Genomic DNA, 22,891 nt, shown 5'->3' on the forward strand with positions numbered 1-22,891 from the left:
CCCCTTGGCAGCAGAGAAACACCAAATCACCAATCTGGGATTAAACGACCAGGGATTAAGCGATCCAGGAAGAAGAGATGTGGGATTGAAGCAATCTGGGATTAAAACATTCTGGGATTTATCAACCTGGGATTTCTGGATCCGGGATTTATTGGTGTGGGGTTTATCAATCCAGGAGTGAAGGAGACGGGATTAAGGGATCCCACAAATGCACCGGGGGGTGGGAAGGAGACTTGGGGGTGAGGAGTAGGGGGTGGGGGTGTGCGTAGCGGGGGGTCCAGCAACGCATCCACGTTTTCCGGGTAGGGTTTCAGAAGCAGGAGGCAGCAGTAGGTCAGGCCAGGTTTTGTCTCAGGGGAAGATGGAGCCCCGTGAGCCACGTGCCGTTCATCTGCCTGCCGGCGCCAGAGCCGTGGGGACGGGTCCCTTGGTGAGGCGGCGCCTGGCGGGGCGCTGGTACACGGGGTACACCACGGTGCTGTGCACCACCTTGATGCGCCCGGCTTCTTGCCTGACCTTCAGGTTGAGGCGGATGCAGCTCTGCGCCTCAGGGGGGGTCTTGATGGGGGGTTTGCTCCGCGATGGAAGAGCGTCCCCATCCCCGCTGTCCGGCACTGGGGAGGCTTTGGCCCCAGTGAGGGATGGAGAACCCCCACTGTGCTTGATCAGCACTTTGGTTGGGTGGATGGGGGGAGGCGGCTGCGGCAACGGATGTTTCCGGCTCTGCGAGGGCAGCAGGATGCTGGAAGAGGCTGGGACCACCAAGGAGGAGGAGGAGGAAGATGATGATGAGAAGGAGGAAGAAGAAGAGGAGCAGAGGCTCTGCAAGCAGGACAAGGAGGAGATGTGTTCGTCTGCAAGGGAAACACCATGTCAGTCTTTGGGATGCACACCCCACCCCCTCTTCCCCGCTTTCCAACACCATCCACCATCGTTAACCGAACCGGCGTGACGCCATGTTCACTCCTCAACCTTTCACCCTTCACTCTCACAACCGCGTCTTTCCTGCCCACCCCCCTCCCCAAAACCTCGATAATAAGTAATGACATCCAAGAATTCACCCCTTCTCCCCTCCCCATCTTCCCCCTCCCCAAAAATAGCCGGAGCTTTAGCAAAATAAAATGAGTGGCCATTTGACCACACACGGGCGTGACGGGCTTCACCCCACTGCCGCGAGCTCCTGGTGAACATGTGCCGTTTGGGATACCCTCCCCAGCTTGGGTACCAACCTGCGGTGGAAGGCAGGAGGGCGGTGGGCGCCTGGCCATGCTCGGGGGTTGGCGTCGGCGTTACCCTCACCGCTTGTCCTTGGCCGCTCACCAGGATGGAGGAGCACGGGCTGGTGAACTGGCAGAGCTCTGCAGAAGCCTGGCTGGTGGGAGGCTGCTGCAGGATGATCCCTTGTGGCACCTACATGGGATTAATTAAAAGAAAATTTGGAAAAAACAAGAAGTTGGGAAAACCAAAAAATAACTGGACCTTAAACTCTGGGTGATCCGGCGCACGAGCACAGGGAGGGGAGGGATCGGTCGTGTGCTCGTGGCAGCGCCTCTCCAGCCACGCAGACATTAATGCCACGGGCGGCACAGGCACCCCAAACCCCCATAGCTTTGCCTCCCTCCCCCCCCACCCCACAGAAGAAGAAGGGAGGTGGCACCTGGGACCTGCCTGGGAGGAACCGGCCGTGTTTTGGCTTCTGATTTTGCCTCATAAACCCTCGTCTCCCCATGGGCAGGAGGCTCGTGGCTGCGCTTTGCTGTGCTGTTGCCAAACTTTGGTCCCCTCCTGACCTATGCCAGGCCCTGGAGACCCTTGACGGTGACTTAATTTACCTGCTGGAACCTGTCCACTGCTGCGGCCTTTGGAGAGCAGACAAGACAGCCCTGGAATGACCAGCTGCAAGCCAGGGAGGCCAAGGACGTCCCAACGAGGTTGGGTGGAAGGGAGGGGGCTCAAGACGTTTGGACACGGACACAGAGCAAAGCTCTGAAAACACCCCATTGGGCTGGGAAGGGGAGAAAAAATCATATTCCAGGAAGAAACCTTGAAAGGAAAAACCCCTCCATGAAAAATGCAGCTACTTTTCTTGTGAGAGAGGAACAAATCCCTGCATCCTGCCTTTTTTTCTCACTAGAGCTGGGAAAGAGATGAAAAAAACCTGAGGAATTAAAAAAAAAAGGGTGGAAGGGAAATATAAAACCAAAGGGGTGGAGGAAGAGGGAAAATATAAAAGGGAAAGGTTTCTAAGCCGTCATTCCTCAAGTATAAATTAAAAATACATACCCCAGCACCTTCAAAAAAGGAACTGGCTGCATCTCCTGTACTGTCCAGGAGATCATCACTGTCAATCTGTAATTAAAAAAATAAGATTTACTTTCTTCTGAGGGAACAAAGCCCCCAAAAATGCATGAAAACCACCGATTTAAAAACGTATCTAAAAAAGAGAAACCAAAAAGAACCCACACAAAAAGGGGAAGGGGGGGGAAGAGCCCCTGTGCGCGGTGCTGCCGGGTAGCTGAGCTCTGGCTCACTGCTCTGAACTCGGCTCTGAGCTTGGGGTTTGCTTTCTGGTTTTGGGGGGGTAAGGGGAGGAAAAAACCCAACCCCCGCTCCTCATTGGTTGAGAAGAAAGGAGGTGGGATAGGGACAAAAAGGGGTCTCGGGGCAGAGAACCAAGCCACCACTCACCTTTTCAGATCCATGTAAGAAGTCGTTCAAGGCCTGAGGGTCGCTGCAAGACACAAGAGCAGGAGGAAAAGGGTTGGGGGGGGACACGAGGCACACGCTGCGCTGGCAGCATCGCACCTGGGTCTAATTAAGCTCCCTTCATTAATGGAACCCAAGGGCGTAGGCAGGTTGGGAAGCCAGCGGCTCCGTCGCAGGCCTGAGGTATGGCGGGGAAGGTAAATGCTCTTCCCAAGGCTGCCATCGCCTCCCTCTTCCCAGGGAGCTCCGGCCATCAACTCTGAAGGAAAAGGAGGCGGCGACGGGGTAGGTGACAAGTGCCAAACCTCCTCTGGTACAGCCCGGAGCCCTCTGAGGGATGCCAACCATCCATCAGGAAGGGTTTGTAGGGCTGGGACCCCTTTGGAACGCGCCTCAGAGGATTTCTGGCTGCGGGAGACCTAATGCTGCACCGGGGAAGCGGCAGAACCCCCTTCCCACCCTCCCGCCTTCCTGAGCCCATGGCGTTTCGCTTACCAAATGACATCCAGCAGGCACCGGGCGTCTTCATCATCCATGTCAACTGCAAAGAAAAAGGGGTGTGGGGGGGTTACGGTCAGGAGAGCAGAGGGGCTGGGAGCCCCTGAGCGCTGCGCTTCCTTTTGCTCTCAAGAGAAGATGAGGATGATGGTGGGGATGGACACCCACTGGTCAAGAGGGACGTCAACCGGCTGCCGGAAAAACAAGTCTGGTTTAAAACTGCCCCGATTAGCTGGTTTTGTCCCTAAAGTTCCGCTGCAGCACAAGAGACCAAGAAGAGACTTGGAATTGAGGAGTTTTCCAATGATAAACCTGAGATGTGGCGCGGGGCAGGGCTGGGACACAGAGAGAGGTCAGAGGGAGAAAGGGGGGGTTGGTTTGGGGTCAGGCCCTGGCAGGGTTTGGTGGGTCGCAACTCCCCAAGAAGAGTCAGGGAATGGAAACTGGAGAGGAGCAGAGCAATAAAAGGTGGGGAAAGGTAAAAAAGAGAGAGAGAGAAGTCAGCTACCTCGGGAGATGATAAGGAGAAGCTCGGTGGCAGACAAACACCTTCCCCGGGCCGCAGTTCAAGGATTCCAGGACCTGGCTTCTGAACTGTCTGGCAGCTGCAATTCTTTTTGGGATCAGCAAATGACTGAGCTGTATGGGGCCAGCGAGGCTGGGCTAATGACCCCGGAGAAGCTCCCAAAGAGGAGCTGGAGGGAGCGAACTCCCACGTTGGACAGCGTATCCCACGGCACCACAACTGACACTACTGGCTGCTACCCGCAAAGGATGCTGGGAAGAAACTGGCCACCCCTGGGCCTGCCCGTTGCTGCAGCCTCTGCTCCTCTTCTTCTTCCTCCTTCTCATCATCACCTTCCTCCTCCTCCTCCTTGGTGGTCCCAGCCTCTTCCAGCATCCTGCTGCCCTCGCAGAGCCGGAAACATCCGTTGCCGCAGCCGCCTCCCCCCATCCACCCAACCAAAGTGCTGATCAAGCACAGTGGGGGTTCTCCATCCCTCACTGGGGCCAAAGCCTCCCCAGTGCCGGACAGCGGGGATGGGGACGCTCTTCCATCGCGGAGCAAACCCCCCATCAAGACCCCCCCTGAGGCGCAGAGCTGCATCCGCCTCAACCTGAAGGTCAGGCAAGAAGCCGGGCGCATCAAGGTGGTGCACAGCACCGTGGTGTACCCCGTGTACCAGCGCCCCGCCAGGCGCCGCCTCACCAAGGGACCCGTCCCCACGGCTCTGGCGCCGGCAGGCAGATGAACGGCACATGGCTCACGGGGCTCCATCTTCCCCTGAGACAAAACCTGGCCTGACCTACTGCTGCCTCCTGCTTCTGAAACCCTACCCGGAAAACGTGGATGCATTGCTGGACCCCCCGCTACGCACACCCCCACCCCCATCCCCAAGTCTCCTTCCCACCCCCCGGTGCATTTGTGGGATCCTTTAATCCCGTCTCCTTTAATCCCAGATTGATAAACCCTGGATCATTTAAACCCCACACCAATAAATCCCAGATCCAGAAATCCCAGGTTGATAAATCCCAGAATGTTTTAATCCCAGATTGCTTCAATCCCACATCTCTTCTTCCTGGATCGCTTAATCCCTGGTCGTTTAATCCCAGATTGGTGATTTGGTGTTTCTCTGCTGCCAAGGGGCCTTTCCTGGAACCCCTCTTACTTTCCAAAACCCCTCTGGACCCGCACTGATGTGTCCAGAGCTGGGAAGTGGCAGGTAGGAAAGTGATGTGAGATGGGAGGTGTATTAGTGGGATGAAGGGGTTGTATCTGGGGGGGGGGTGTGTATCGGTTAGGGGGGTACAAACACGACTGCCCCCACACAGGTTCATGTGCACCCGCGTACCCAGCCAGGTCCTGGAGAGCATCAGCCTCATTGACCCCACCCGGAATCTTTTCAGGGGCCAAGCAGCGCCTCTCCAGGGATAAGGGGGTGTGAGGGGGCCCACAATCCCCCTCACTGTATTTCCCCCACACCTCCTCTCAGACATTTGTCGCTCTGGCCATTGCCCCCCTCCCCCTCTACTCCCCAAAAAAGCCAGCGCCCCCCCTTTCCTGAAGCAGTTTTGGGGGCCCCCCACATCCCTGGGGCTGGTGCCAATTTTCCATGCCCCTTCCCCCTTGTTCTGCTCCCCACACTCCCCAATTTCCTTCCACACCCCAAAATCCTCAGCCTCTGCCAAGAGTCCTGGGACTGGCTGCTGAATCCCGGGAGGGAAGTTGGCTGGAGGAGCCCCCCCTCCCCCTTCCCCACTGAGGGAGGGAGATTGAGAAACATGGAGGGGGGAAATGGAGCGATCTGGGGAGGGGTGTCAGGAGTGGTTTGGGGCCAAATTGGTGGCTGGGTGGTCCCTGCTGAGGTATGTACAGGGGGCCTGGAGGGGGCCAGGGTAAAGCGGTTATCAAGGGGGGGTTTGGGGATCAAGGTCAAGGGACTCATGGTGCACTGGTAGCCCCTGTTTGGGTTCTGGTAGCCCCCAGCTATGTGTGTGTGGGGATGCAGGGAGGGGAGACCTGGGGAGTTTCAAGCAGGACACTTCTCAGGGCTGGGATTTGGGGTTAGGAGTGGGGGGGACCGAGCCCTTTCCCCCCCCAGCCGGGGGGAGGAGACCGGAGGGGGAACCTGCCCAGGAGCCGGGCCGCCGGCCGCTCCCGCCCACCTGCGTCCCCCGGGCCGCGGAGGCTGCGGTGGGGGGCGGGTAGAGAGAGAGGAGAGGAGAGAGCCGCCCCTCTCCTGCCCGGGCTCTGCCTCCCCAGACAGGCGGCGGGAGGAGCCAATGGCGGGGCTGCCCCGCACAGCCCTGGGAGGGGCGGCCGGGCAGGGCCGGGCCGGGCAAGCGGGGGGCAGAGCCGGGGAGGGACGGCCCAGCCCGGCCCAGCTCCGCCCAGACAGGCAGCGGTCGGAGCCAATGGCGGGGCTGCTCTGCACACTGGTGGGAGGGGCCGTGCCGTGCCGTGCCGGGCCGGGCCGGGCGCGGCGCAGGACGGGCGCGTTCCGGCCGCGGGCTGCCGGTGCCTCTGTGCCGATGGCTGCTGCGGACCCCCCGCGGCCTCTTCGCCTCCGTCCGCCGCGCCCCCCGCACCGTCCCCGGCCGCGCCGCCGCTGCAGAGGCCGCCCCCCAGGTGAGCGATCCGCCCCGGGCCGTACGGCCGCCCGAGGGCCTCGCCCCGTCCCTGAGGCCCCGCGGCCTCCCGGGTGCGGCCTGCGGGACCTCTCCTCGGCGTTCGAGCCCAGGGCGGGAGCGGAGCTGCGGGTCCCCCCGCCCCGAGAAGGCCCCTGGCGAACCCGCCCCCCTCCTTCCCCCCCGGTGGCTTTTCCATCTGGGAAGCGGGGAGTTGGGAAAGAAACGGGCCCTGGGAGCGTGCGTGGGGCAGGAGCAGAGGGCTCTGTGTGTGTGAGTGTGGGGGGGAGCAGCGGCTGGGGGGGAGTCCCGGCGTAGGGCGTGTGGAGACACGGGGATGCCTTCCCGGGTGTTAACGGTACCAGCATCCCCAAGCTCCCAGTCACAGATGGTGGGTGGTGGCGGCGTTGGAAGGGACCTTAGACATACATCTTGTTCCAGCCCCCTGCTATGGGCAGCGTTGGCCATGCCGTGCCTGTGGCTTCTGTGTCCCTGAGGCGAAGGAGCGTCTTGTGGAGAGAGACACCGGCTGCACCAGTAGTAGTTCCCAGTGCCAGGGCAGGAAGGTGCCTGTGCAGGCGCTGCTGGCTGTCCTGGCAGGATGGGAGCGGGAGACCCGGTTTCCCTCAGCGACCCCTCGCTGGGAATGGCGGGCGAAGCGGTGCCAGGGAAGCCGCGTCAGGTGCTCCAGCTGCTCTCCCGCTGCAAAGGGTTTTTCCAGCAGCGCTGGCTGGGACGGGCTGTAAGGTGGCAAAGGTGTTCCCAGGTCCCCTGTGGGAGTCCTTGCACGGAGCTCTCAGCCACAGGCTGGTCGTTATTTCTGCCCCTTGAGGTTTTCCCAGGGTAGAAAGAGGAAAAACTGTGGGTGTGGGTGGTGAGACCCCTGGGGAGAGAAACTCAGCGTTGTACACAGGGGCATTGCCCTGCTGAAGGGCAGTGTGTGGCTTGGGGGGGGGGATGTTAACCTGTGCAGAGTAGAAAAAGCCCTGTTCCATGTTAGCCAAAGCCATGTGTTTGGTGCTGGGAACAAGCATAACAGATGAAGAAGCATTAAGATAAGGGAATTACCCCACTGTAGTGGGATAATTAGCAGTGCCGTGGCTGGGAGAGGCAGGGCATTCCCTGTGGTGGCTGTGTGTGTGTCTGAGATGATCCTGATGGGGCTTGGAAGGGGAACTACAGCAATTAGCTCTGGAAGTTTTGCTTGTGTGAAGCTCACCCATAGTTGTAAATCCCTGTTCTGTGTGTTCTTTCCTCAGCCCTCAGCAGCCTGTGGAACATCCTGATGGGCAGGAACCTCCAAAGCTACAAGCAGGTGCTGCCCATGACAAAGGTAGTTCACAGCCCTGGTTCTTCTGGGGTTTGGCCTCCCTTGGAAAACTGAGGGGTTTCTGAAACTGCAGAAGGGTGTGCAGCTTGGAATGAATCCCACTGCTTTGTGTGGGATCGAGGAGCTGGGCTGCCATGCAAATGGCAATCCTAACCCCTCTTAAGTCACACTTTCACGTGGCCTGCCTTTGTTGATTAGATGCTGCCATGCCTGGGTGTGAGGAGAAGACTGAAGAGGTTTTTGCTGCTGCAGCGAAGGTACCAGCCAGGGCAGCAAGGAAATGCCAGGCTTCCCTCAGCAATGGCACTCCAGGAGCAGAGTCTGCAGGAGAGGTTAGCAGAGACTTTCCTGAACCTGTGCAGCCTCAGGCTCTTCTTTTCCCTTGACAGCAGGTGCCTCTTGTGTGCTGGGTTTGCCTCGCTCAGGTTTGCCTGCTCTGCTCTGGCACGTGGAGCTGAGGAGGGAGCACCCAAAACACATGATCTTGTGAGAACAATCACCTGCTTCCTCTGGATAAAGCCCTCTCTGCTGGGTTTGGTGTTTGCAAATTCTTTCATCAAATGATACTTTAGTTTTACCTGCTATTGATACTTGGTTTGTATTTATTTTCTTATCCAAGCTTGTTCACTTGCTTTTGCTTGCCAAGTTACAGGTTTGTCTCTGAGTACTACTTGTTACCTGCGCTGGGTGTGGCAACAGTTTCTCTTTTATTCATGTTTCCACCTTCACAGACTGCAGAGCAAACAGAAAAACAGATTTGTTAATCGTGTTTCAAAGGTAACTTTAAAGTCTCTGGATCTCCAACCACTCTCCAGCTAGTGGGTGTTGCCTTCTTCCCTCTGGTGTGGTTGATCCAAGCCTCTGATTCAGCAATCTTGATTGCAGTAGAGGTGGTTAACAGCACTTGGTAGGGTCTGTTCCACTTTCCTTGTAGAGGTTTTTTATTCCAGGTCTTTATATAGACCTCATCTTCAGGTTGCAAACTGTGTACCAGATTCTGCAGTGTCAGGGGTTGATTCTGCACCACTACACTCTGTGGAGTCTAGCTAGAGCTTTTCCAAGAGAAAGCAAATAATTACACATCTTGTTTTTCTGTCATATGCACGTTTGGACTGGGAGTTTCACATGGCTTTCCACACATTCTCAGGACTCACTGACACTCCACTCCAGGGTTTTCCTCATAACAATACCAGTGGGAGTTGCTGAGGCCCTTTCAATTTGGCTTCCTGACAGATTTTACTAACTTGATTTGTCTTTTCCACTTTCCCACTTGCCTGTGGTCTTCAGGAGGCATGCAAATCCCAGGGCACTCCTAGGATTTTGCACATGTTCTGCACCACTGTGGCCACAAAATGTGGTCCTCTGTCAGATGACATCCCAAAAGGTATTGCAAATCTAGGGCTAATCTCCTGTAGGAGCCAGTTAACTGTTTCCTTGGCTTGATTTGTACGACAGGGAAAGGTTCCTGGCCGTCCAGAAAAAGTGTCAACCTCAACCAAAACATACTTCTAGTATTTAGGTAACTATAAATATAATCAAGTTGCCAATAATTTCCCAGATTCATCCCTGTTTTTAACTGACCCATTTGAATTCTCTTTTGTACTACTGGATTTTTAAACACCCCTCACACTTTGCTGTTACTGACCTGGCCATTTCCAGCATTCACACTGACACTAGGTGCCTCTTTGGGAACATCACCAGGGTGTCTGCACCCCAGTGGCATTCTTCATGTCTTATCTGCAATATTTCTCCCATGATTAAGGGAGGCAATATGACCTGACTCTCGAGAGATGTCCACCATCCTTCTGAATCTTTCCTTTTGCTATTTTTATGTTTCCAGTCTGATGTGCTTTACAGGGCAGGATTGCTGCTTGGAGTGGTTCTTGAACCAACAAGAACTGTAAAATTTCCTTTAGATGCTAAATATTTGGCCCTGGGAGGACAGTAGTCCTCCTTCTTTCCATAGTGCTCCATGGACATGGACTTTTCAAGGTTACATCATCATGTTATGTAAGAGCTACCTGGTATTTCATCCTCCTTCTAGGGGATAGCCAGTGTGTCCCCTTTTGTTCCAACACTGGGACCACCATATGTTGAACACCGCCCGTGATGGCTCTTGTCCCTCCTGTAGGCAAGAGGCTCATCCTTTGCTTACCAAGTCCAGTTGCCTGGAAAAGCATCCCACTGGTCTTTCCCAGCTTCCCATTCTCTGGATCAGAACTCCCATAGCCAGATGTTGCCGTTCGTGGACAAGGAAGTGGAAGTCTTTAGTTAAGCCCGGTAATCCCAAGGCTGGTGCTGTCACCAAGGCTGGTTTTAAGTTTCCAAAAAGCTTTTTGTTGGTTTCTATTACATATAAAAGGGGGAGACTCCTGGTCTTCACACAGTGGTTTGGCTGTTTGGCCATAATGCCTGATCCAGAGCCGACACCATCCTGCCACTCCCAGAAAGGCTCTCAGTACAGTCCAAGGCTCTGGAACACCACAAATTCCCTCTTTTCGGTCTGTCCCCAGCATTTGTTGTCCTTGTGAAATCTCCAAGCCCAAATATATTACAGTTTCACTTGCAGGTTGAGCTTTCTTCTTGGATACCTTGTACCTATGAAGTCCCCCAAAGTTTAGCAGTCCAATGGTTCCCTGTATCCAGGCTGACTTCTCTTGGGTAGCTGTTAGAATACCATCCAGGTGTTGCAAGAGCAGCTGTTCTGGTCGCAGAGTCGCTGTCTCCTTGTTTGTTCAGATCTCCAGTTCCTTTGCTAATTGGCTGCCAAAGTTGGTCAGGCTGTTTTGAAACCCTTGGGGCAGCCGTGTCCAGGTCAGCTGTACCTTGTGCCCTGTGTGTGGACCCTCCCCCTCAAAAGCAAATCATTTATGACTCTTTTTCCAGGTTTATGCAAAAAAGCATCTTTTCAATCAAGCACTGTAAACCACTGATAATGTTCCTTCAGGGCAGTCAACACTGTGTGAGGATTTGTCACTACTGGGTGCAAGGTCCAGCTGCTCTTAGATCCTGTACCAATCTATACCCACCACTTGGCTTTCACACTGGTACAATGGGTGTGTTAGAACTTGAATCATACCCTTGTAAAATCTTATCTTCCAAAAATTTGTTGATCAACCTTTTAATTCCCTGTTTTGCCTCAGGTTTAACAGGGCATTGTTTAATCCTATTGTTAATCCTCACAGGTTTTGCCCTTTCTCATAATGGGTGGCTGGGGGTGGCTGACCTTAACTCCTGAGTGAGGCCCAATTATATTCCACATCAAACACATAAACAATATTTCAACAATGGTTTTTGGATGGGGTTTTTGTTGGTGGGTTTTTTCTTTTCCTTTTATCTCTTTTTTAAAAATACTTTTTTTTATAACCCCCTTTTCACTTCTTACCTTTACCCAGGCACCCACAGGGGGGTTGGGTTGTGGGGCTTTTTTTTATGCTTTGCTTCTCTCCAGCTGTACCTCTCAGGGGATAACAGAACTGTGGATCAAAGCTCCACACTTGCTTCGTGCACATCTCATTCACTCACATTTATACACAGCTCCAGCATTCAGCTTTCTGTGCTGGTTTGGCCCTGGCTAGAGCCCAAATGCCCACCAAAGCCGCTCGCTCACTCCCCTTTTCAGTCAAACGGGAGAAAATATATACTGGGAGGCTTAGGAGTGGAGATAAGGACAGAGGGATCACTGTCCAATTAGTGCAATGGGCAAAACAGACTCAGCACAGAATAAAAGAAAGAAAACTAATTTATTACACTACAACTACACACCCAGGGAACCAGAGTCAGGTGATGAGGAGCGCAGCCTGGACTTAAAGCACCTTCCCCCCACCTCTCCCCTTCTCAGCAGACTTAAACGTCATCATGATTTTACTCCCTTCTCCCCCCTTGCCCCCTGCCAACATGGCATGGGTAAGGGCAGGGACTGGGGAGTGGGCTTCTGGCAATTCTTCACAAGCTGCTTTCCTCCTCCAGATCTTAAAGCACCTTCCCCCCATCCCTCCCTTCTTTGCAGACTTTACTCATGAATTTACTCCCTTCCTCCCCCCATCTCAGCACAGGGAGGGGCATTCCACCTGCTGCTAGAAAGAAACTTGACTCTATCCTGGCGTGAAACCAGGACTGTCCCCCACCTAGGGGAAATCACCCCCTCCTGAAAGGTCAGTGTGCTTACTGCAAGCAAATGGGCTTTGGAACAAGGACGGCCTGAGGCTGGGCAAGCCCGTGATGGGAACTGACGTTACAAAAATGCATCATGGAAGACCAGCCATCCTTTATCCCCACGAATGAAAAAAGCATTTCTTACCACTGCATCATCAATCTGAGAGACGCTGCTGTGGCTCATACCCAAGGTTGTTCAAGTTCTCCAAGGTGGGATCACTGCTGTCACTGGGTGACTTGAAGTCGCACCCTCGGGCTCCCCCTGACCAAACTGGCAGCCCTTGGGCACCAGGATTTCCTGTCAAAGACAAGCCCACTGAAGTATCCTGCTTGCACCTTCGGTGAAAGCCCATAGTTTCAAAAACAATCCAAATGAGCTTCTGTAAGAAAGATCCCTAAGCTTTATAATCACCCAGATGAAAGTGACGGGTCTTAAAGCGTGAGCTGACAGAGTCAGAATGATTTTACATCCACAGGGAGGGAGGGAGGGAGTCCCAATACTGGCAGCCAAACCAGGCTGGGGAATGGGAAGGAATAGAGGGACTGTGGAAATTACACTCCTGATACCCCTTGCCAAATCACAGCCCAGAGAACAGAAGATGACTTGTTCAGGTGTTGAGCAGTTAACAGAAGCACATTCCAACAAAAGCATCAGAAATATCCCTGTGAAAGGACACGTTTAGCCCCTTCTAGTTGAGCAACCAGGCTGGGGAAGGGGCTGGAGGGCAAATCCTATGAGGAATGGCTGAGGGAGCTGGGGATGTTTAGCCTGGAGAAGAGGAGGCTGAGGGGAGACCTTATCACCACCTACAACTACCTGAAGGGAGGTTGTAGAGAGGTGGGTGATGGTCTCTTCAGCCAGGTGACAGGAGATAGAACAAGGGGAAATGGCATGAAGCTGTGCCAGGACAGGGTTAGATTGGATATTGGAAAAAAATTTGTTACTGAAAGAGTTGTCAGGGCTGGAACAGGCTGCCCAGGGAGGGGGTTGAGTCACCATCCCTGGATGTCTTCAAAAAAAGGGTAGATGAGGTGCTCAGGGATCTGGTTTAGCACAGGATGGGAATGGTTGGACTCAATGATCTTCAAAGGTCTCTTCCAACCTGGTGATTCTTGTGATTCTTGTTATTCCTGATTCTAAGAGACCAGCAAACCCTTTCAGCTTCACAGCTTTAGGAGCAGAACGTGCAACAGGCAGGACAGAAAAGTACCAGGGCTCCAAATGGGGATTCCTCCACCCCCCACGTGATTCTCGCACGCGCTTTGAACGCCCATCAGAAGAACTCCCTGTCACCTGCCCTGATGTTGCTGAAAACCCAACACTCATTGTGGCCATTGCATGTTTTGATGAGGTCAGCCCTTCGATAGGCTTTCCCCCACCATGACTGATCTACTGGAAAAACATGCAACAGCCAGAAATGCCAGAACAAACACAGGACACGGCAGAGGCAACTGGTATTTACTCAGTCTGCCCTTTCTCCAGACTTTATCCTACCTCCTGGGTCTGGGGTTCCTGAGGGCCCCTTTTAGACAGGTGGATCCTGTTCCTCTCCAACAGGTTGGAGTCACCAAAGAACAGCCCCTTGTCGTCCAAGACAAACCCCTGGCCTTAGTACCAGCTGTGTAGCCAGGAGTTGAGAGGCATGAGATTTCCCAGCCCGTTCAGTAGAAGGAGGAAAAGCCAACTTGGGCACCAGTGTTTTCCAGTCACACCCCCAGGGCTCTCTGGTCTGCCTTGATTCTGCCTGGTGAAATTGTTTGAAGTATAAAGGTGAAATAAGGTGAAATCCAGAAGTCTTGGTGCAAAATGTCCATATATCCCCAGTCTTAGGTAGGAACGTGTTGTGTGCTCTCTGGTAGGGACGTGAATTTAAGGAGCGGCTGGAAAACAACCCTGTTGGTGCTCACAGAAACACCTTCAGGCATTTATGTAGCTTCAGCCTTTGTGTTACTTTGCCAGTGATGACTGTAAGGTGCTTTCTTGTTTTTCCTCCCAGCTGTAATCCCTGAGGCTGTGTAAAATGGCTGGGCGCTGAGTCCTGCTGTGTGCCATACCTGGAGTGGTGGCACTTGCTGGCTGCTGGTGGCTGTACTGCCAAAGGAAGAAGTCTGCCAGCTCTAGTCGGGAAGAAAGAGCTGCTGAAGAGCAGCAGAAAGAAGTGCCAGCAGCGAGCACTGAGGCCAGAGAGGCAGCCTCCAAGGAAGAGCAGTGCCCAGGGGAAGAAACCTCGGCCTCCCTGCCCCTGGAGTTGGCAAGCGTTGCTTCCTCTGGCTGTGCACCTGCATCTGAAGGTGGGACGAGTGCGGAGGCCCCGTTGGAGAAGATGTCCTGGTCTGATGCATCAGGCCAGCAGCTGGACTTGCTGAAGGCACCTGAAAGCCAAGATGTGCCTGCTGAGCAGAGCTCAGCACCAACAGAAAAACCTCCCGCCCTGGCTCTGCCTGAAGGCAGCATCGTGCCCCACAGTGAAGGCCTGCAGAAAGAGGATGAACTGGCCTTGCATCGTGGCGGTAGCAGGGCAGCAGGGATGGGTGAAGGTCCCTCGGGAGGTAAGGGATTTCAAAATCCTCCTACAAATACATGGGGACCAAGAGTTTTATGTGCTGTACCCCTTCTGCTTCAGAACATGTCCAGATCTATCCTCTCCTCAGTAGAGCAAGATTTAGCCCTTGTACGGGTGGGTATGCATTTGCCATCGCTGTTGGCTCCGGTGTTAGCTGGGTGAATTTCAGGGTCTGCTGCAAAGGGGTGAATGGGCTGGTCTCCTTTCAGCACGGAGTTTGCTGTCCAAAGTGAAGCATGTGCTTGAGTAGCACAGCGAAATGGGCCGTGTCTGGGTGCTGAACACCCCGCTGGTTTGAGACCTGCTCATGCGAATAAAGCTGCAGATGACCAGCAGGCTGCTCAGACCAACAGCCACCCAGGAACAACCAGGAACAACCACAGCTGTTCCTTCCCCACACACATCAGGGGTCAGCAGCAGGACTGCCAGCATCCCTTCCCCAATACCACCCCCTCACAGGGCGCTGCAGCCAGTCCAGCCAGTCCTGTGCTGGTAAGCCCTTGGGGGCATCCCTGGGCACTGTCAGCCACCCAGGTGGTCCTGTCCCCATGGATGTGGACAGTGTCATAGGCTGCGACATATATATGGAAGAGGACAGCTTGCCAGGCAGTGCCATCGCTCTTAGATCTGTTGCAGGGATGGGGGGGACATGACAGGTTGGGATGGCGGGATGGCGGGAGGGAGGGAGGGAGGGAGGGAGGGAGGGAGGGAGGGAGGGAGGGAGGGAGGGAGGGAGGGAGGGAGGGAGGGAGGGAAGAAGGGTGTTGATTATGGATTTAGTACCATTGATGACTGTTTTGTTCTGGTTTTCCATTAAAAGCCATTTATTCAGAACCTTTCTGTGTCTGCATGGGATGGGCAGGGAGCACCAGAAAATGACACCAAAGAGGTGCAACAGCACCCCCTAAATCACATCCATTGCTCAAACTGGATCCTTTTATCACTATTAATATACAAACTGGTAAAAACGAGCTCTAAAGCAGAAACAACCCTTGAAGGAAACTGCCTTGGTGTTTTAGTTCAATTAGGTTTAGGTTTGGGTGGGTTTCTTGGGAGGGATATGGTGTCAGATGTTATTTTTCCAGCACTGTGTGCAAATCCTGTAAATTCTTCCCTGTGGCCTCTGTCCCTGTTGTTAATGCTCCTGGTCTCAAAGAACATTCAAGTTCCTTTTTCCTGAGATGACTTTTGAATTCAGTCAGTACTGTGACATCGGCAGCTGATGTGCTGCACACCGTATCTCCTACACCACCTCTGAGGAACCACTCGACTGGTGGCCTTTTGGCATGTGCCAGGCCAAGAGCTATTCTTTCATTTCCCACTGCTTGTCATCCCAGGTCAGGTGAAATACTCCCATTTTTCCCATCTTGCTGCTCACTTCCTGCAATGGTGTCACAGAATAGTCCCCAGAAGGCCAATAAAAGTCATTGGTTAACTACACTGATTGTTTTAAATACAAAGAGGGGAGGGTGATGATTAGCATATTCATGTTACTTCCTGGAAATCATTATCATATGTAAATCCCCTCCAAACATGTGTAGTTGTGTTGAGCGGGGTCCTCTGGTGGTCATCAATACTCTGTCTCACTGTGTCCGTGATTGAACCCCATCCTTGCCCAAGTTCACTTTGTCTTTGGCTGGTCTTTCCTAACCACAGGCAGTTTCTTCAAGTAACTGCAACACTGGGTTAAAGTGTGACAGCTGTTCCCCTCACACTTTAAACACAGCTTAGGCCAAAAATCTGTTCCTCTTGGATTCCCACCGACAAAATGGGGAAAACCCCCATCCCCTCCCATCCCATCCAGTGTAAAATGGGCCTGGGAAACACCATCTTCCAACCTGGAAATGTGTCCTCGCTGCTGGATTGGGATTTGTTCTTCCTGAGGGTTATTTGGCGTGTTTGGCAGAGATCGTGCTGTGAGGAGCGACGATTTCTGGCCGCCCCTGTTGAGGTGGTTTTTAACGTTGAGGGAGAATGAAAACGATCGCGGGATGACGACACGATGGGTTGGGGGGTTGGGGTGATTTGGGGTGGGTTTTTTCCTCCCCTCCCTCCCCCCTCGTTTTGCCATCAGGAAGGGATGATGCTCTTTGCCCCGAGGTGAGGTGACTCTGACAACATCGCCGCGTGTTCTGCTGCTTAAAGAGTGAAGCGGGTTCAAGATGGTTTGGCTTGAAAAGCACACGAGCGTTGAGTGCCAGGACGAGGTCAGGGGTTGGGGATAGATCCAGGGCCCAGGAATTCTTCTCCCGTTCCCCAGATGGCCTTGTCTCCTCATCCCACTAGCCCAACACTCATCAGACATTGGCCAGGGAGGAGAAAACCGTCTCTCTTCCACACGGAGAAGTGGCGTTCCAAGCCCGAAGGGCATCTGTCCCCCTCTGTGAGTTTTAATTCGTTGCTTTTTTGAAGGATTTGAGATGCCCCCAGCCCGTCTCTTTCCCCCCAACCCGCCTCACCGCGTGTGACATCACGTGTGTTCCTGTCCCTGTAGCAACGGGCTGGCCCAGGGGTGGCCAGTTTCTTCCCAGCATCCTTTGCGGGTAGCAGCCAGTAGTGTCAGTTGTGGTGCCGTGGGATACGCTGTCCAACGTGGGAGTTCGCTCCCTCCAGCTCCTCTTTGGGAGCTTCTCCGGGGTCATTAGCCCAGCCTCGCTGGCCCCATACAGCTCAGTCATTTGCTGATCCCAAAAAGAATTGCAGCTGCCAGACAGTTCAGAAGCCAGGTCCTGGAATCCTTGAACTGCGGCCCGGGGAAGGTGTTTGTCTGCCACCGAGCTTCTCCTTATCATCTCCCGAGGTAGCTGACTTCTCTCTCTCTCTTTTTTACCTTTCCCCACCTTTTATTGCTCTGCTCCTCTCCAGTTTCCATTCCCTGACTCTTCTTGGGGAGTTGCGACCCACCAAACCCTGCCAGGGCCTGACCCCAAACCAACCCCCCCTTTCTCCCTCTGACCTCTCTCTGTGTCCCAGCCCTGCCCCGCGCCACATCTCAGGTTTATCATTGGAAAACTCCTCAATTCCAAGTCTCTTCTTGGTCTCTTGTGCTGCAGCGGAACTTTAGGGACAAAACCAGCTAATCGGGGCAGTTTTAAACCAGACTTGTTTTTCCGGCAGCCGGTTGACGTCCCTCTTGACCAGTGGGTGTCCATCCCCACCATCATCCTCATCTTCTCTTGAGAGGAAAAGGAAGCGCAGCGCCCAGGGGCTCCCAGCCCCTCTGCTCTCCTGACCGTAACCCCCCCACACCCCTTTTTCTTTGCAGTTGACATGGATGATGAAGACGCCCGGTGCCTGCTGGATGTCATTTGGTAAGCGAAACGCCATGGGCTCAGGAAGGCGGGAGGGTGGGAAGGGGGTTCTGCCGCTTCCCCGGTGCAGCATTAGGTCTCCCGCAGCCAGAAATCCTCTGAGGCACGTTCCAAAGGGGTCCCAGCCCTGCAAACCCTTCCTGATGGATGGTTGGCATCCCTCAGAGGGCTCCGGGCTGTACCAGAGGAGGTTTGGCACTTGTCCCCTACCCCGTCGCCGCCTCCTTTTCCTTCAGAGTTGATGGCCGGAGCTCCCTGGGAAGAGGGAGGCGATGGCAGCCTTGGGAAGAGCATTTACCTTCCCCGCCATACCTCAGGCCTGCGACGGAGCCGCTGCCTTCCCAACCTGCCTACGCCCTTGGGTTCCATTAATGAAGGGAGCTTAATTAGACCCAGGTGCGATGCTGCCAGCGCAGCGTGTGCCTCGTGTCCCCCCCCAACCCTTTTCCTCCTGCTCTTGTGTCTTGCAGCGACCCTCAGGCCTTGAACGACTTCTTACATGGATCTGAAAAGGTGAGTGGTGGCTTGGTTCTCTGCCCCGAGACCCCTTTTTGTCCCTATCCCACCTCCTTTCTTCTCAACCAATGAGGAGCGGGGGTTGGGTTTTTTCCTCCCCTTACCCCCCCAAAACCAGAAAGCAAACCCCAAGCTCAGAGCCGAGTTCAGAGCAGTGAGCCAGAGCTCAGCTACCCGGCAGCACCGCGCACAGGGGCTCTTCCCCCCCCTTCCCCTTTTTGTGTGGGTTCTTTTTGGTTTCTCTTTTTTAGATACGTTTTTAAATCGGTGGTTTTCATGCATTTTTGGGGGCTTTGTTCCCTCAGAAGAAAGTAAATCTTATTTTTTTAATTACAGATTGACAGTGATGATCTCCTGGACAGTACAGGAGATGCAGCCAGTTCCTTTTTTGAAGGTGCTGGGGTATGTATTTTTAATTTATACTTGAGGAATGACGGCTTAGAAACCTTTCCCTTTTATATTTTCCCTCTTCCTCCACCCCTTTGGTTTTATATTTCCCTTCCACCCTTTTTTTTTTAATTCCTCAGGTTTTTTTCATCTCTTTCCCAGCTCTAGTGAGAAAAAAAGGCAGGATGCAGGGATTTGTTCCTCTCTCACAAGAAAAGTAGCTGCGTTTTTCATGGAGGGGTTTTTCCTTTCAAGGTTTCTTCCTGGAATATGATTTTTTCTCCCCTTCCCAGCCCAATGGGGTGTTTTCAGAGCTTTGCTCTGTGTCCGTGTCCAAACGTCTTGAGCCCCCTCCCTTCCACCCAACCTCGTTGGGACGTCCTTGGCCTCCCTGGCTTGCAGCTGGTCATTCCAGGGCTGTCTTGTCTGCTCTCCAAAGGCCGCAGCAGTGGACAGGTTCCAGCAGGTAAATTAAGTCACCGTCAAGGGTCTCCAGGGCCTGGCATAGGTCAGGAGGGGACCAAAGTTTGGCAACAGCACAGCAAAGCGCAGCCACGAGCCTCCTGCCCATGGGGAGACGAGGGTTTATGAGGCAAAATCAGAAGCCAAAACACGGCCGGTTCCTCCCAGGCAGGTCCCAGGTGCCACCTCCCTTCTTCTTCTGTGGGGTGGGGGGGGAGGGAGGCAAAGCTATGGGGGTTTGGGGTGCCTGTGCCGCCCGTGGCATTAATGTCTGCGTGGCTGGAGAGGCGCTGCCACGAGCACACGACCGATCCCTCCCCTCCCTGTGCTCGTGCGCCGGATCACCCAGAGTTTAAGGTCCAGTTATTTTTTGGTTTTCCCAACTTCTTGTTTTTTCCAAATTTTCTTTTAATTAATCCCATGTAGGTGCCACAAGGGATCATCCTGCAGCAGCCTCCCACCAGCCAGGCTTCTGCAGAGCTCTGCCAGTTCACCAGCCCGTGCTCCTCCATCCTGGTGAGCGGCCAAGGACAAGCGGTGAGGGTAACGCCGACGCCAACCCCCGAGCATGGCCAGGCGCCCACCGCCCTCCTGCCTTCCACCGCAGGTTGGTACCCAAGCTGGGGAGGGTATCCCAAACGGCACATGTTCACCAGGAGCTCGCGGCAGTGGGGTGAAGCCCGTCACGCCCGTGTGTGGTCAAATGGCCACTCATTTTATTTTGCTAAAGCTCCGGCTATTTTTGGGGAGGGGGAAGATGGGGAGGGGAGAAGGGGTGAATTCTTGGATGTCATTACTTATTATCGAGGTTTTGGGGAGGGGGGTGGGCAGGAAAGACGCGGTTGTGAGAGTGAAGGGTGAAAGGTTGAGGAGTGAACATGGCGTCACGCCGGTTCGGTTAACGATGGTGGATGGTGTTGGAAAGCGGGGAAGAGGGGGTGGGGTGTGCATCCCAAAGACTGACATGGTGTTTCCCTTGCAGACGAACACATCTCCTCCTTGTCCTGCTTGCAGAGCCTCTGCTCCTCTTCTTCTTCCTCCTTCTCATCATCATCTTCCTCCTCCTCCTCCTTGGTGGTCCCAGCCTCTTCCAGCATCCTGCTGCCCTCGCAGAGCCGGAAACATCCGTTGCCGCAGCCGCCTCCCCCCATCCACCCAACCAAAGTGCTGATCAAGCACAGTGGGGGTTCTCCATCCCTCACTGGGGCCAAAGCCTCCCCAGTGCCGGACAGCGGGGATGGGGACGCTCTTCCATCGCGGAGCAAACCCCCCATCAAGACCCCCCCTGAGGCGCAGAGCTGCATCCGCCTCAACCTGAAGGTCAGGCAAGAAGCCGGGCGCATCAAGGTGGTGCACAGCACCGTGGTGTACCCCGTGTACCAGCGCCCCGCCAGGCGCCGCCTCACCAAGGGACCCGTCCCCACGGCTCTGGCGCCGGCAGGCAGATGAACGGCACGTGGCTCACGGGGCTCCATCTTCCCCTGAGACAAAACCTGGCCTGACCTACTGCTGCCTCCTGCTTCTGAAACCCTACCCGGAAAACGTGGATGCGTTGCTGGACCCCCCGCTACGCACACCCCCACCCCCTACTCCTCACCCCCAAGTCTCCTTCCCACCCCCCGGTGCATTTGTGGGATCCCTTAATCCCGTCTCCTTCACTCCTGGATTGATAAACCCCACACCAATAAATCCCGGATCCAGAAATCCCAGGTTGATAAATCCCAGAATGTTTTAATCCCAGATTGCTTCAATCCCACATCTCTTCTTCCTGGATCGCTTAATCCCTGGTCGTTTAATCCCAGATTGGTGATTTGGTGTTTCTCTGCTGCCAAGGGGCCTTTCCTGGAACCCCTCAAACTTTCCAAAACCCCTCTGGACCTGCACTGATGTGTCCAGGGCTGGGAAGTGGCAGGTGGGAAAGTGATCTGGGATGGGAGGTGTATTAGTGGGATGTGGTGGTTATATCTGTGGTGGGGGTGTATCGGTTGCGGGGGGACTAACACGACTCCCCCCACAGGTTCATGTGCACCCACATCCCCAGCCAGGTCCTGCAGAGTATCAGCCTCATTGACCCCCCACACGGATCCTTTTGGGGGCCAAGCAGCGCCTCCCCAGGGATAAGGGGGGTGTGAGGGGGCCCACAATCCCCCTCACTGTATTTCCCCCACACCCCCTCTCAGACATTTGTCGCTCTGGCCATTCCCACCCTCCCCCTCTATTCCCCAAAAAAGCCAGCGCCCCCCCTTTCCTGAAGCAGTTTTGGGGCCCCCCCAAAACCTTGGGGCTGGTGCCAATTTTCCATGCCCCTTCCCCCTTGTTCTGCTCCCCACACTCCCCAATTTCCTTCCACACCCCAAAATCCTCAGCCTCTGCCAAGAGTCCTGGGACTGGCTGCTGAATCCCAGGAGGGAAGTTGGCTGGAGGAGCCCCCCCTCCCCCTTCCCCACTGAGGGAGGGAGATTGAGAAACATGGAGGGGGGAATGGAGCGATCTGGGGAGGGGTGTCAGGAGTGGTTTGGGGCCAAATTGGTGGCTGGGTGGTCCCTGCTGAGGTATGTACAGGGGGCCTGGAGGGGGCCAGGGTAAAGCGGTTATCAAGGGGGGGTTTGGGGATCAAGGTCAAGGGATTCATGGTGCACTGGTAGCCCCTGTTTGGGTTCTGGTAGCCCCCAGCTATGTGTGTGTGGGGATGCAGGGAGGGGAGACCTGGGGAGTTTCAAGCAGGACACTTCTCAGGGCTGGGATTTGGGGTTAGGAGTGGGGGGGACCGAGCCCTTTCCCCCCCCAGCCGGGGGGAGGAGACCGGAGGGGGAACCTGCCCAGGGGCCGGGCCGCCGGCCGCTCCCGCCCACCTGCGTCCCCCGGGCCGCGGAGGCTGCGGTGGGGGGGCGGGTAGAGAGAGAGGAGAGGAGAGAGCCGCCCCTCTCCTGCCCGGGCTCTGCCTCCCCAGACAGGCGGCGGGAGGAGCCAATGGCGGGGCTGCCCCGCACAGCCCTGGGAGGGGCGGCCGGGCAGGGCCGGGCCGGGCAAGCGGGGGGCAGAGCCGGGGAGGGACGGCCCAGCCCGGCCCAGCTCCGCCCAGACAGGCAGCGGTCGGAGCCAATGGCGGGGCTGCTCTGCACACTGGTGGGAGGGGCCGGGCCGGGCCGGGCGCGGCGCAGGACGGGCGCGTTCCGGCCGCGGGCTGCCGGTGCCTCTGTGCCGATGGCTGCTGCGGACCCCCCGCGGCCTCTTCGCCTCCGTCCGCCGCGCCCCCCGCACCGTCCCCGGCCGCGCCGCCGCTGCAGAGGCCGCCCCCCAGGTGAGCGATCCGCCCCGGGCCGTACGGCCGCCCGAGGGCCTCGCCCCGTCCCTGAGGCCCCGCGGCCTCCCGGGTGCGGCCTGCGGGACCTCTCCTCGGCGTTCGAGCCCAGGGCGGGAGCGGAGCTGCGGGTCCCCCCGCCCCGAGAAGGCCCCTGGCGAACCCGCCCCCCTCCTTCCCCCCCGGTGGCTTTTCCGTCTGGGAAGCGGGGAGTTGGGAAAGAAACGGGCCCTGGGAGCGTGCGTGGGGCAGGAGCAGAGGGCTCTGTGTGTGTGAGTGTGGGGGGGAGCAGCGGCTGGGGGGGAGTCCCGGCATAGGGCGTGTGGAGACACGGGGATGCCTTCCCGGGGCTGAACCGGTGCCAGCGTCCCGGAGCTCCCAGTCACAGATGGTGGGTGGTGGCGGTGTTGGAAGGGACCTGAGAGACCCATCTTGTTCCAGCCCCCCTGCTATGGGCAGCAGTGGCCATGCCGTGCCTGTGGCTTCTGTGTCCCTGAGGCGAAGGAGCGTCTTGTGGAGAGAGACACCGGCT

The 22,891-nt window shown here is 55.6% G+C and overlaps 1 protein-coding gene across 1 annotated transcript; it reads left to right on the forward strand.

Moving 5' to 3' along the window:
* Positions 1 to 4,902: 4,902 nt before the first annotated feature.
* On the forward strand, positions 4,903 to 15,039 carry LOC311202625 (uncharacterized protein; the record flags this gene model as incomplete). Its single annotated transcript, XM_084277215.1, has 5 exons — positions 4,903 to 4,928; positions 6,152 to 6,334; positions 7,593 to 7,666; positions 7,862 to 7,995; positions 13,816 to 15,039. 5 exons carry the CDS (start codon positions 4,903 to 4,905, stop codon positions 13,819 to 13,821), a joined length of 423 nt encoding a protein of 140 aa, XP_084133341.1. The 3' UTR covers positions 13,822 to 15,039.
* Positions 15,040 to 22,891: the final 7,852 nt, after the last annotated feature.

The sequence above is a fragment of the Gallinula chloropus genome, assembly GCF_964237585.1.
Source record: "Gallinula chloropus genome assembly, chromosome: 31".
NCBI classification, from domain to species: Eukaryota; Metazoa; Chordata; class Aves; order Gruiformes; family Rallidae; genus Gallinula; species Gallinula chloropus.